General features: G+C 39.9%; 2 protein-coding genes across 3 annotated transcripts in view; one reads left to right on the forward strand and one right to left on the reverse strand.

Moving 5' to 3' along the window:
• LOC127641045 (ligand-dependent corepressor-like) overlaps positions 1-12,818 on the forward strand; it is a 98,863-nt gene that overhangs the window by 83,633 nt on the left and 2,412 nt on the right. The window lies entirely within an intron of this gene.
• Positions 1-12,818, reverse strand: part of LOC127641044 (slit homolog 1 protein-like) — a 67,573-nt gene that overhangs the window by 1,359 nt on the left and 53,396 nt on the right. For both annotated transcript variants that reach the window (XM_052123799.1, XM_052123798.1), the window contains exons 24-36: positions 12,696-12,767; positions 12,399-12,470; positions 12,054-12,217; positions 11,833-11,957; positions 7,137-7,231; positions 6,902-7,041; positions 6,707-6,803; positions 4,926-5,063; positions 4,618-4,843; positions 3,750-3,880; positions 3,506-3,660; positions 994-1,294; positions 87-298 (exon numbers count right to left, since the gene is read on the reverse strand). In XM_052123799.1, coding sequence (XP_051979759.1) covers positions 87-298; positions 994-1,294; positions 3,506-3,660; positions 3,750-3,880; positions 4,618-4,843; positions 4,926-5,063; positions 6,707-6,803; positions 6,902-7,041; positions 7,137-7,231; positions 11,833-11,957; positions 12,054-12,217; positions 12,399-12,470; positions 12,696-12,767 — 1,928 coding nt within the window. The remainder of the gene's footprint in view (positions 1-86; positions 299-993; positions 1,295-3,505; positions 3,661-3,749; positions 3,881-4,617; positions 4,844-4,925; positions 5,064-6,706; positions 6,804-6,901; positions 7,042-7,136; positions 7,232-11,832; positions 11,958-12,053; positions 12,218-12,398; positions 12,471-12,695; positions 12,768-12,818) is intronic.

Here is a 12,818-nt window from a genome sequence, read left to right on the forward strand (position 1 = left end):
GGGCATAGACACACATTTAGTGAAGATTAACTTAAAGGAATAGTCCAAACAAGAATGAAAAAACAAAAATGTGACTTTGTAGTTACCTAAGTCACATAACTGGCCACTGTAGCCACTGTCACAGATGCACTGTGTCTGCCCCGTCTGTGAGATCTCACAGTAGCCGTGTTGGCATGAAAGTGCTGTGCAAGGGCTGGGCGTTGCATCCTGTTGACTGCATAGGGGGCCTTGGAAACCATTTGTACACTTGCAGTGATAGGATTGTATGTCTACTGGAATACAGGTGCCATGGACACACCTTATAGGAAGTGAAGGTATAAGGAACAAATATATAGAGAGAGAGATATGTACAGTAGGGGTGGGCAGTATATGAAATTGTATCATGGTAATATTATAAATATTTTATCTTTTTATATAAAAATATAAATTGAGGTTATTATATTAGGATTTTATATTAAATACCCATGTGATAATTGTTTGATTAACCAGTGAATGAAATACATGAGAGGTACTTCTTATCTCATTTGATTATTCACAACTGATGACATCAGTGCAAAAACTGTTTATGTAGCACTATATGGATAGTTACAATTCTTTAAAAAAATTTCAAAATTAAAATAATTTTTTAGTTGTTTTTTTTTTTTTAAATGGAAATTATTAATTACCATATTTTTTTGTTGAAGAAATACATAAGAAAAGAAATGTGCTTTCACAGTTTATTATTAGTATTTTAAAAATGGAAAATACAATCACCTAATAATTAATGGTGAAAACAGTGAGAAGATGTTTCTAGAAGTTTCTAGAACTGTTTATGAAGGTTTATGCTTAAGAAAAATAACTTATTTCCAAATACATTTTCTGAAAAAGGCTTAATAATAGTTGCTATTTTGTTTTAAGTATTTAAAGATATTTTTACTGGAAAACAAGATTTAATCATAATAATAATAATTTTGATTTTCTTTTTTCTTCTTCTTCTTTGTGCAGTGTACTCACTTGTTTTTTTGGCAAGGGTTGGTAGCAGCTGCGAGTATGACCTGATCACAGTGTTGCCCACCCCAGCCTGGCTGACAGTGGCACACAGGCCCGACAGCAGTGTTTGGCTGGCACAGTCCATGCACACAGCGTAGTTCTTGACAGGGCTGGCACCCAGGCACCACTCCAGGTTTCATCTGTGTATGAGTAAAGTCCTGCAGCTCGTTATTAATGTAGAGATTCCGTACGCAGCCTTGAAAACTGGAGCCATTGAGAGTTGGCCACTGGTTGAAAGAGAGTGACTGGGCATTTTCAGGCATACCTGATGGGAAAACAATTATTTTACTGTATTTGTTTTGTAAAATAATATGTAAATAAATAAAAAAATTAATTGGAAGTAAAAGGTTACCATCTAATTTATGGTGAAATACATGTAATATTCAGCAAGTCAATATACAATTTTACTGTAAAATACTGTGAACATTATGCACGTGCAAATAGAATGTATGAATTATCCATATCATTTGTTTAAATATACATTATATTTTAGAAAGGCAACACATCTGAATTCAAAACACTGTGATATATAAATATATATACACTGACTATAAATGATCAATTTAGCATGATTACTCGAGGATAAGGTGTTGGAGTGCTGGCTGTTGGAAATGGGGTCTGTCAAGATTTGATCAAAAATAACTTTTTTTAGATAGTGATGTGCTGTTTTTATCAGTAATGTTCTGACTATACTTAGTGATCGGTTGAATGCCACTTTGGTGAAATTAAGTACCAATTTCCATCCCAAACAGCAAAATCTGTACATTATTCCAAACTTTTGGCCACTGGTGTGTGTGTGTGTGTATATATATATACATCAAACTAGACTTTAAGACAAAATTATATATAAATGCAGGTAATTCCAAAGGGTTTGAACTTCATCTAAATTACAATAATGAACAAAAACAATCTGTTTTAACTAATAACACACAAATTATTGTATTGTTCTTGTATATACTGAATACATCATTCAAACATTCAAAAGGTAGGTTGGAAAAAGTATGTGAACCCCTAGGCTTAAGACATCAACAAAAGCTAATTATAGTCAGAAGTTGGCAAAACTGTCATCTAATTAATGAAACGAGATTGGAGGTGTGGGTTAGAGCTACTTTGACCAATAAAAATCACTCAAACATTTTCAGTTTGTTATTCACAAGAAACATCTGCTGACGTGGACCATGCCTTGCAATAAAGAGATCTCAGAAGACCTACGATGAAGAATTGATGCTTTGCATAAAGCTGGAAAGAGTTACAAATTTATCACAAAGAGCTTAGGTATTCATCGGTCCACAGTTAGACTTGTTTATAAATGGAGATGATTTAGTACTGTGGCTACTCCCTCTAGAAGTGGCCGTCCAGCCAAGATGACTCAAAGGGGACACCACAGAATGCTCAATGAGGTAAAAAAAAGAACCCTAGAGTGACAGATAATGACTTGAAGGAATCACTGGAACTGGTTAAAACCTCTGTTCATGAGTCTAATATATGGAAAATAACAACAACAAAAAACAGGCATGGCGTCCATGGCAGAACATCATGAAGGAACATTCTGCTTTTCACCTTGACAATCCACAACTCTACAGGGAAAATGTTGTGTGTGTGTGTGTGTGTGTATGTGTGTTTGTTTGTATGTGTGTGTGTGTGTATGTGTTTTAGAAGTAAAATGTATTAATTATCATATAATTTATGCTAAGACAATACACTTTTCCAGTAAAATATTGTTAAAATGATGTTACATTATTTTAGTATGTGTTTTGAAATATTGTTAAAATGGTACCGCTTTACAATAAGGTTCCATTTGCTAACCTTAGTTAATACATAATGTATCATGAACTATAAGAACAAAATATTTTTATAGCATTTATTGTTTTGGTTATTATTAGCTTATAAAAATACAATAGTTCATTGTTGGCTCATGTTAACTACTGTTTACAAATGAAACCTGATTGTAGTTACCATTAAAATTAAGTCAAATATACAAGTCAACTTATAATTTATGGTGAAAAACAGTAAAAGAACTTGGAAGTCCTTGCATGACATCACATTCGATTATATTTTATTAAAAAATTATGTTTTTTGTAAGTAAATTCTAATCATTAGCATATAATTTATGCTATATACTGTACATGTTATATCCAATAAGAAGATACACTTTTTTTTAACAGTAAAATATTGTTAAAATTATGTATTTTATTACGAATTTAAAAAACATTTGTTATTATGTTTTTTTAAATATGGATAAAATTAAGTATAAAAATGATGTCATAATTAGTCACCTTATAATTTATGGTTAAAGTACTTTCCTAAAAGTCCTTGCATGAAATTCAATATTCAATTCAATTATACATTAAGTAGTTATGTTTCCTATATTTGTTATCAGTTATGTACATTATGGTGCTAATTAGTTTAATTTCTGTCAACCACAAAATCCGTTCAACAGATTTGACAGGAGGACAATATATAATGCACATCTTACCCCCTACATATAATGAGGCATCTTTTGTGAGGGGTTGGACATGTCCCAGGCTGTCCAGTGTCGTGGGAAGACCTCCATCAATGGAGAGGTTGACCATCCGGTCATAAGTAACCAACTCAACTGTATGAAACAGTCCATCATTCACTATTTCAGAGCTGCGGGAACAGGTAAATGAGCCAGTGAATTATAGCAGAGTTGTTTACATGCTAAACAATGAGTCAAGCTTGGTTTTTATAGTAAGCACCTGTAAATGGCACTGTCTGGCTGGTTTCCTGAATCATAGGTCACTTTGACGTGTCCTTCATGCAGCTCTACAGCGATGTGGTCATTGATTCCATTGTACAGAAGAATCCCATTGTCCTCAGCTGTGGAGACCTGTAGTAACATATTATGGGTCAGCACAGTAAAGGATTTTTTTCATCAAAACTTTTCACAGTCCAACACTGGGTTCACAACATTAAAACCACCTGCCTAATATTGTGTAGGTCCCACTTGTGCCATCAAAACAGCGCCAGCATGCATCTCAGAATAGCATTGTTCGCACTACAATTATACAGAGTGGTTATCTGAGTTACCATAGACTTTCAGTTCAAACAAGTCTGGCCAGTCTCTGTTGACCTCTCTCATAAACAAGACATTACTGTCCACAGAACTGCCGCTCACTGGATGCACCATTCTGAGTAAATTCTAGAGACTGTTGTGTGTGAAAATTCCAGAAGTACTCATACCAGCCCAGATGCTGGTTGGCGCTGTATTGGCGGCACGAGCTACACAATATTAGGCAGGTGGTTTTTATGTTGTGGCTGATCGGTGTAGATGCATTGTTTAGTTTTAAAAACGAATAGGCCAAAAGTGCATGTGCAAGATGAGCGCCCGTATGTGGATCTTAATGAGTATTACTGGCTGAGCTTCATAATGACTTTCATAAAAACTTTCTTTTTGTATTGCATCTTTAAGTGTGCAAGTGTGTTCAAAGAGCAAAAGCACACAAAAGACCTAACAATAGTTGAAACAAAAATGGCTACAATTACATTGACTTGTTTTATATATTTTATTATTACATTCACGGTTACTCGTTTAGCAGATGTTTTATTGCTTTGTTTCAGAAGTACCTGTAGAGTAATGTTGGTCTGGGGCCAGTGTTTTACTTCACTTAGCAGCAGGTATGAATCTCTATCAATGAAGTTGACACTGAGGAGCTTTTCACAGCGTGGCCCGCCAAACCCAGGGAGACACTGACAAAATGCACCACCTTCACTCTCGGCACAGGGGGCGCCATTGTCACAGTGCACCAACTCACAGCCAGATAGAGAAAGAGCCACCTCACATAATCGACCACTACAACACAACAGGATGAAATTAAATATAAAAAGCGTTTTATAATAAAGGTTCAGATTTGTTTACTGGCGTGTTGACTTACCTGTAACTTTGTGGGCAAACGCAGGAATATCCAGCCACATGATCCACACACTGTGCTCCATTCTGACAATAATGTCCCTCGCATTCATTATAATCAACACTGCAATCATCGCCCACAAAACCAGATGGACAGATGCATCTAAAAACAAATACACAAAATTATTCCATTCTAAAGTCTTATTTGCTTATTTTTGTAGAGCATCATTAAAAAACTAACAATAACTGAAAAATGTTTTTTTTATTACATTTACTTTTTTATGATTTTTACATGGTTCTCCAAGGTATCTCAAATGGTGCAACCATTTCCATTCCAAAAAACAAACATGGCATTACTATGGTACCATGTCCAAAAAAGAATGGAAAACCCATTGTTTGTTTTTGGTACTGTTGAATGACCTAAAAGCCATTTTTCAACCCATTTCAACCTCCATAATGTGGGATTTTTATAAATGAGACAGAGTGTTCAATAAGAAAAAACTGTAGGGCGGGACATGATTTGGATCAATAGACACGTTTCCACTGTCGGGCCAAATAAGGGCGTGCTAGTGCATGCCAGGGCCAGTTGTGTTTCCACCGTCGCTTCCGGGGCTTCGTCGTGCCTCCTCGGGGCTTCCTCCTCTGATTACCCTTGGGCCAAACAAGGCCACCTGAAGATTGAGGCGGGGTCAATGTAAAAGGCGGAGTTTCGCTGAGTCAGGTCAGAGGGCCAGTATCAAGATCGCCGAACTTGCCAGGTTGTGTATCCAGCACACAATGGTACAGGAAAATGTGAAAATTGCGGGCACAGTACAAATCCGTTAAAATGCAAAATGGACAAAGTGGTGCCCAAAGGAAGAACTTTCATGGTTCGAGGTTTTGGATGGTGTGTTGGGACTAATTACTTTGTAATCAGATTACACCCCAGACTTCCCAATGGTACGTCCCTATCAACCGAAACTTCACACGCTATTCACCCTTACAAAAATCGAGAGTTCTTGGCAAACTTGCCGCAAATTCACCACTGATTATTTTCACATGCAAATGAGCTTTACTGCAAATATGTAGCAAATTGTCCATTGTTGCCAAAGGTTTGCTGCAGGATCAACACTACAGATGAAGAGCTGCTAACTTCTGGCAAACATTTGTGGCGAATCACAAGCTCATTTGCATGTGAAAATAATGAGTGAGAATTTGTGCCAAAGTTGCGACTAGTTTGCCAGAACTCAACATTTTTTGTAAGGGGTGCCATTTTAAATGAGATGCCAATCCGAATGGAGTGTTTATGTTCAATTGGAAGGGGAACTCCCAAAGGCATAAGACTAAGTGTATATCGGAGAGGAATATTTAGCCACCAGTCATTCCGAACCATCAGAGTACTGATGTACTGTGGCTAAAATAAACGCTAAAATAAAATAAACAAAAGTGGTTTGCGACACTGGCATTTTATTTAAGCCTAAGTCACATCACCTGTGCTTTTATGGGTTGTGCACGGTGCAAAGTGCATGAAATGCGACCATTACATCCATTTTCATTACAATACGGTAGGTTACTTATATATATGAATGTATGGTTATTTATATTATATTTATATGTATTAACATATATTGTGTCATTTTACTTGAAACCCAAAATCTGCGCAACTCAAATGTTGTCTGTTTGATAACGCTTCAGGGTATTCCAAAAGAACAAATTTTGTCAAGTAAAGTGAACGTGAACCCGTGCTCAGTGAGAACGGAAAAGTGAACTGCGTAGGGACCCTGTGAATTGGAATGCAGCTCAAGAGTATTGCGGTGCTAGACTTACTTAGGTCCTGTGACAGTTGGTATACACGTGGAACCGCGATGACATGGATTTTGACCAGGATAACAAAGATCTTCCTCATATTCTTCACACCTTTGGCCTGTAACATACATTTGCACTTATTTATCAATAATATCACCAGCACTATTGCACTCTTCAGTAATTAGTGTACCCTGTGTAATTAACTGTAATATTTACCTGAAAAGGGGTGAGGACAGACGCAGGTGTAGTTTCCCACTCTATCCACACAGATGGTGCCATTTTCACACTTGCTATCCACACAATCATCAACATCCACCTCACAGAACTGACCATCATATCCCAGTGGACACGAACAGCTGTGCATGGACATGCAAACTTAAGTTCTTCAAATACGCCTCTTCTCTGTTGTTTCTGTATCTTATTAGTGGAATAACAAGGTGTTTGTACACACCTGAAGCCTTTTCTATCCTCTTCACTGTAACAGGTTCCCCCATTTACACATGGATTTCGCTCACAGGCATTAACAAGGACCTCACAGCTTTTCCCCTAAAGAAACGCCAAGGTACAGTGGAAAGATTTGAGACAATCATAGTCCTATATTTAAGTAAAACTATAGAGTAAAACTATGAAATTGGACAGTTCATTGTTTACATTTACTTTTACTTGTTTTAAAACAACAGGTTTGAGACAAGTCACAGTCTACCAACAGCATCTGTGGCCTGATTACCACAGACAATCAATTTGACTAAAAAATAAATTATAATTTTTGCAGTAATGCATTTACAATGGTCAATCGGACAAGGCATTCTGAATGGTTTAAAGCCAAAATATTTCACCGGCTGATCGCCATCCTTCTCTAGCATTTTGCCACTTAGATAATCATGTAATGTATTCCCTGTTTGTGCCTAGACTTTTATGTTGAAATTCCTGTTGCTTAGTTCCTCGTTCCTGTTCCTGTGTTAGTTTTCTAGTCCTTTGTGTAATTTTATAATTGGTTTACCCTGATTCTTCCCAGGTGTTCCTCGTTCCCTTGTTTTCCCTTGTGTATATAAGCCCTTGTGTTCCCTGGTTTCTTTGTCTGTCTTTGCCTTGTTCCCAGTGTTTGTATCTTTAGATTCTGAGTTACTTTGTTTACCTTATTGTTTGATTAAAAGCTGCATTTTGATCTTTAATCCTCGCCTGCCTCGTTACAGAAAGACTAACCCAAAATGGATCAAGCAGCTGAATTTTTTTAACTGTCTTGGGCCGACCATCTACTGTGCTCATTTTGGGGTTATTGCGAGCCAATTGAACTATGGTGATTCACATTTAAAATCTATTTTTTGGATCGGTTTGAATTACCACCGCAATGTAGACTTACATTGCGGAAGAACTCACATGGAGGGAATATATCAACATCACTCTTGAGAGTTTCTTCCCTTCAGGTAAGTATGAACCCAGTGCTCCTACCCTGCCAGTTCTCTCAGCCACGAAGGCTGTTTCTCTGCCGCCACCTGCTCCGATAGCTATGGAGCTTACCTTGCTGTTTTCAGCATTGTCTTCCAAGGTGGATGATCCCCCAATGATGTTGGTGCTTTCGGCCATGAAGGATATTTCTCATGGGTTATCATGACCATGGAAGACTTTCCCCCTATCACTGCCAGTACCCATAATCAAGGAGGCCGTTTCCCAGTCACTCCTGACTACGGTGACTCCACCCTCAGCGTCTTCCATGACTCAATCAGTCTCAGAGACTCCTCCTCCAGCGGTTCCATCCGTTCTCTCAGAGACTCCTCCTCCAGTGGTTCTCTCCTTTTTCCCAGAGACGACAACTCCACCGGTTCTATCTGCTCTCCAAGAGACTCCTCTTACAGTGGCTCTGCACGCTCCTTCACCAGCGGCTCCGCTGCCTGACACAGTCCTGGCACTGTGTTTGCCTCCCAGGCCTCCTGATCCAATCCCTGACCTGTGGCCGCGTCCCAGGCCTCCTGACCTAGTCCCGGCCCTGTGTCTGCCTCCCAGGCCTCCTGACCCAGTCCTGGCCCTGTGTCCATCTCCCAGGCCTCCAGACCCAGTCCCGGCCCTGTGTCTGCCTCCCAGGCCTCCTGACCCAGTCCCTGCCCTGCAGCTGGCTCTCATCAGCCCTAGGGCTCTACCGGCGTGACCACAGTCTCCTGTCCAGCCAGATCCACTGTGGCCCAAGACTCTGCCTAGACCCGTCGACCCATCGGGTCCACCGTGGCCATTCAGCTCCACCGTGGTCCGTACCCCTTTGGCTTCACCGGGGTCCCTCCGACTCCGTCTTGGTCTGTCGACGCCCTGGTTCCACCATGGACTTTCAGGCCCTTGGCTGCGCCCAGGTCCTACATCCCTTCGGTTCCACTGGGGTCCTCACATCCCTCTGGCTCCGCCTTGGTCTCCAGCCTCCCTGAATTCGCCTTGGTCTTCCATTTCCCCTGCTCCTCCCTGGACTGCTCTGCCAAAATCACAGCCATGGTTCACCTTCCCTGCAGCTCTGTCAGGGCATTCCACTCCGCCAATTCTGCCCAAGTCACCAGTTCTACCTGGTCCGCCTTGGTATCCAGCTCTGCCGGCAACACCCAAGTCTCCTGCTCCGCAAGCTCCACCCTAGTCTATTCCTCCAGCACCACACTGGTCTTCTGTTTTGATTTGTTCCTTTGCTCGCCTTGCCCCTCGTGCCCCCTTGATCTGCCTGTTTCCCCCTCCCTCCTACACCCCATGGACAATTGTTTTTTGTGGAGCATCTCGAATCTGCTCCTAGATTGTGCCTAGACTTTTATGTTAAAATTCTTGTTTCTTAGTTCCCCATTCCTGTTTCCTGTGTTGGTTTTGTAGTCCTTTGTAGTTTCATTTTATAATTGGTTTACCCTGACCGGATACCCTCATTCCCTTGTTTTCCGTTGTATATTTAAGCCCTTGTTTCCCCAGTCTTTAGATATGTTCCATCAAGTTCTGTGCCTTGGTCCCAGTGTTTGTTCTTTTATATTCTGAGTTACTTTGTTTACCTTATTGTATGATTAGAAGCTGCATATAGATCTTTAATCCTCGCCTGCCTCATTACATCTCAACATTAGGTGTCTTGATTTCGGCAAAAATATTGCACGTGAATACAGGATGCTTGCGCATTTTGCTGTTCCAGTACGGGACGATATGGGGGTGGGGGGTGGTATTACCCCACAAGCATCAGACCACCATCCCCCTTGAGTGTCTCGTTACTTAAAAATACAACAATATGCATTTTATTGGGCCGGAATATGGGAAGCTTGAGCATTTTGCTACAATATGGTACTATGTGAGGGGAAGGGACCCTTGAGTTTTTGCCATCTGACCACTTTCATCCTTGAGCGTTTTGACATCTGACCACCATACCCCTCTAGCATTTCGGTGCTTAAATATGTTACAACAGGCATCTTCATTTCGACCGAGATACAGGACAGCAACCTAGCAGCCTAGCCTAGCAACCGGGCCAATTTGGTTGCTTAGGAGACATGGCTGGAGTCACTCAGCACACCCTGGATTCAAACTCACTACTCCAGAGGTGGTAGTCAGCGTCAATACACGCTGAGCTATCCTGGCCCCGGAATATAGGGCTGTTAAGCATTTTGCCATTCAATTGCCGTCCCCCTCAAGCATTTCGCCACTTAAATAATAGGCATCTTCATTGCAGCCAACATTTTTAATGCAAATATGAGCTGCTTGAGGATTTTGCTGCTTCAAAATGGGATGAAATGGGGGTGGGGGGAGGGAATCCTAAAGCGTTCCACCATCCGACTGCTTTCCCCCTTCAGCATTTTACCATTTAAATGCACACCAGGTATGTTTATTCCAGCCAAAATAGGGAATGCGAATACAGGACATTTAAGCATTTTCTGTTTCAATACATGACAAAATGGGGGTAGGTACCCCTCAAGCATTCCTCCATCCGACCAGGGTGGAGGGGGTGGCTATATCCCCCCTGAGTGTTTCGCCATTTAAATAGGAGTCAATAGGTGTATTCAGTTCGGCCAAAACAAGAAACTTCCCAGCTATTACAAGGGTGCTTTTCCCAAAAGTATAATTTGCCAACATATGGTTGCAAGTTCCATTGTTATCTACATAGTTCAATGATTTCGTGTTTCCTGAAACCATAGTTCCAACAAACATTCGCAAACAGCATTGTAAAGCATCGTAAAGTTGGAACCACAGGTCTTTACCTGTGGTTAGAATAACAGTTCCTTGTTAGTTTGCTGTGTGGACATTATATGACTTTGCAGAGGCTTCTATATCTTTATTCTATATATAGCTTTCTTTTTGTCTAGACTTTGACCATGTTTTCAAGGATTTAAAAAAACAGCTTATTCCGGGGTTTTGCAAAAAGGGGCAATCAAACATTTGCTGCTGTTAAGAGAAAGCGCTTTAACACACACAGATTTTGTTGGAGAACACTGTTTATGTGTCCATGTTAACACATAAGTGTTATTCTTATATGTGCTCAAGTGCGTTGGGGGAATCCCAATATTGCAGTGCAATGGATCTGTCACATTTGCATAATGCACGCAGCTTTCGTGTCTTCAGCAGCTTTCAAACATCTGTCTGAAATAATGCAAATGATTATAATTTGATAACCGCAGAAGTTATCACTCCACCCCCTGTGTAACATCATTAATGACAGCTCTTTATTGTTGAATCAACAGTTCGAAGAAAGATGTGCAACATAGTTCCTACAGTTTTGGGAAACAGTCGTGTCTTGCTAGTTAATTTCTCAAATGGTGTATCGTACTATGGTGGCACTAAGCAGTGAGTTACATAGTTGTACGGAAAACGCACCCCAGAATTGTTGGCAACTGTATGTGTAAATGCATTTTGCATTGGAGCAAGCTTATTTGTAGTCGTTGTCAATCCTGTTTTCTTTTGCTGTTCACAAGAATTATCAACTTTCAAGCATATGACATTTTGTATGACATGTGACATAACTATCCATTATGTTGATCCACAAACTCTCCCTAAAGCCGTACAAAAACATTTGCACTGAGCAAACTCCACCAACAGGAATTATGTCAATAACACATATTTTCATTATTTTAACATTTCCTTCTGTGGTTAACAACAAACAACTTTGACCCAGAACATTCTTATAATATAAAGCCTTGTTAGTGTATAATTAGGACCTTGTAACCCTGTGGACAGGTGCACTTGAACAGATGTACGGGGTCATTGTGGCATCTGCCCTCATTCTGACAGGGGTTTGAAGAACATGGGCTGCATTTCCCAGACACAGATGGATCCACAGGACCTGAGGGAGATCATACTTTGAAAAGTAAATAATCGTCAAACAGTTTGCACACAGGAGGTGGCCTTTCTTTATTCTATCATCTGCTTTTTCACCCACCTGTGCATTGAAAGTTATTGCCAGGTGTTGTAAGCAGTAGTTTGCCCTCCATGCCCTGTGGCCCTGCACAACGGGCGATACCAGGTTCCTTGTATCCACTTTTCACCCAGTCGGAGAGCCAGTGCAGGCGACAGTCACAATACAGTGGGTTTGCACCAACGGCCCTTGGTATAAAAATATAGTAAGTGGATATATTTATAGGCCACTCTAACTCAGCTATAATATACATATTCATAGATGTAAAAGTAAGACAGAGAGTCTTACAGTGACCAGTGTAAGCTTGTGTTTCAATACACATGTGTGAATGTATCATGTGTGTACAGAGAGAAAAAAGATTTGACTCACAGGTGTGATAAAGATGTAGCATCTCTGAAGATTTCTTGATGTAATTCAGAAATATCGTTGCCATGGAGAGATCTGTGATAAATGTAAAACAGCGTGGAGAAAAGATGTGGGTTGAGGTCAAAAGATTAACTCTATATTGTAATATTCGTAAATACAGCACACAACTTTTTTAATCATAAAAACACTAATTTGTGTAATAAATGATTATCTGAAATCTAAGGTGAACAATTTTTTAATTATGTTGTAATTATAGTGTGGAGATATGGTTTAGACAGAAATGGAATATGATTAACTCACAGCAGTCGAAGAGAGGAAAGTCCTCCAAATGCGAGAGGAGGGATACAGCGCAGGGCATTGTAACTTAAGATGCTGTAACAAAACAGACATTTCAAAAACTGACATCATCAATAGTCAACTGTA

This window comes from Xyrauchen texanus, chromosome 50, assembly GCF_025860055.1.
Source record: "Xyrauchen texanus isolate HMW12.3.18 chromosome 50, RBS_HiC_50CHRs, whole genome shotgun sequence".
In the NCBI taxonomy this organism is placed as follows: domain Eukaryota; kingdom Metazoa; phylum Chordata; class Actinopteri; order Cypriniformes; family Catostomidae; genus Xyrauchen; species Xyrauchen texanus.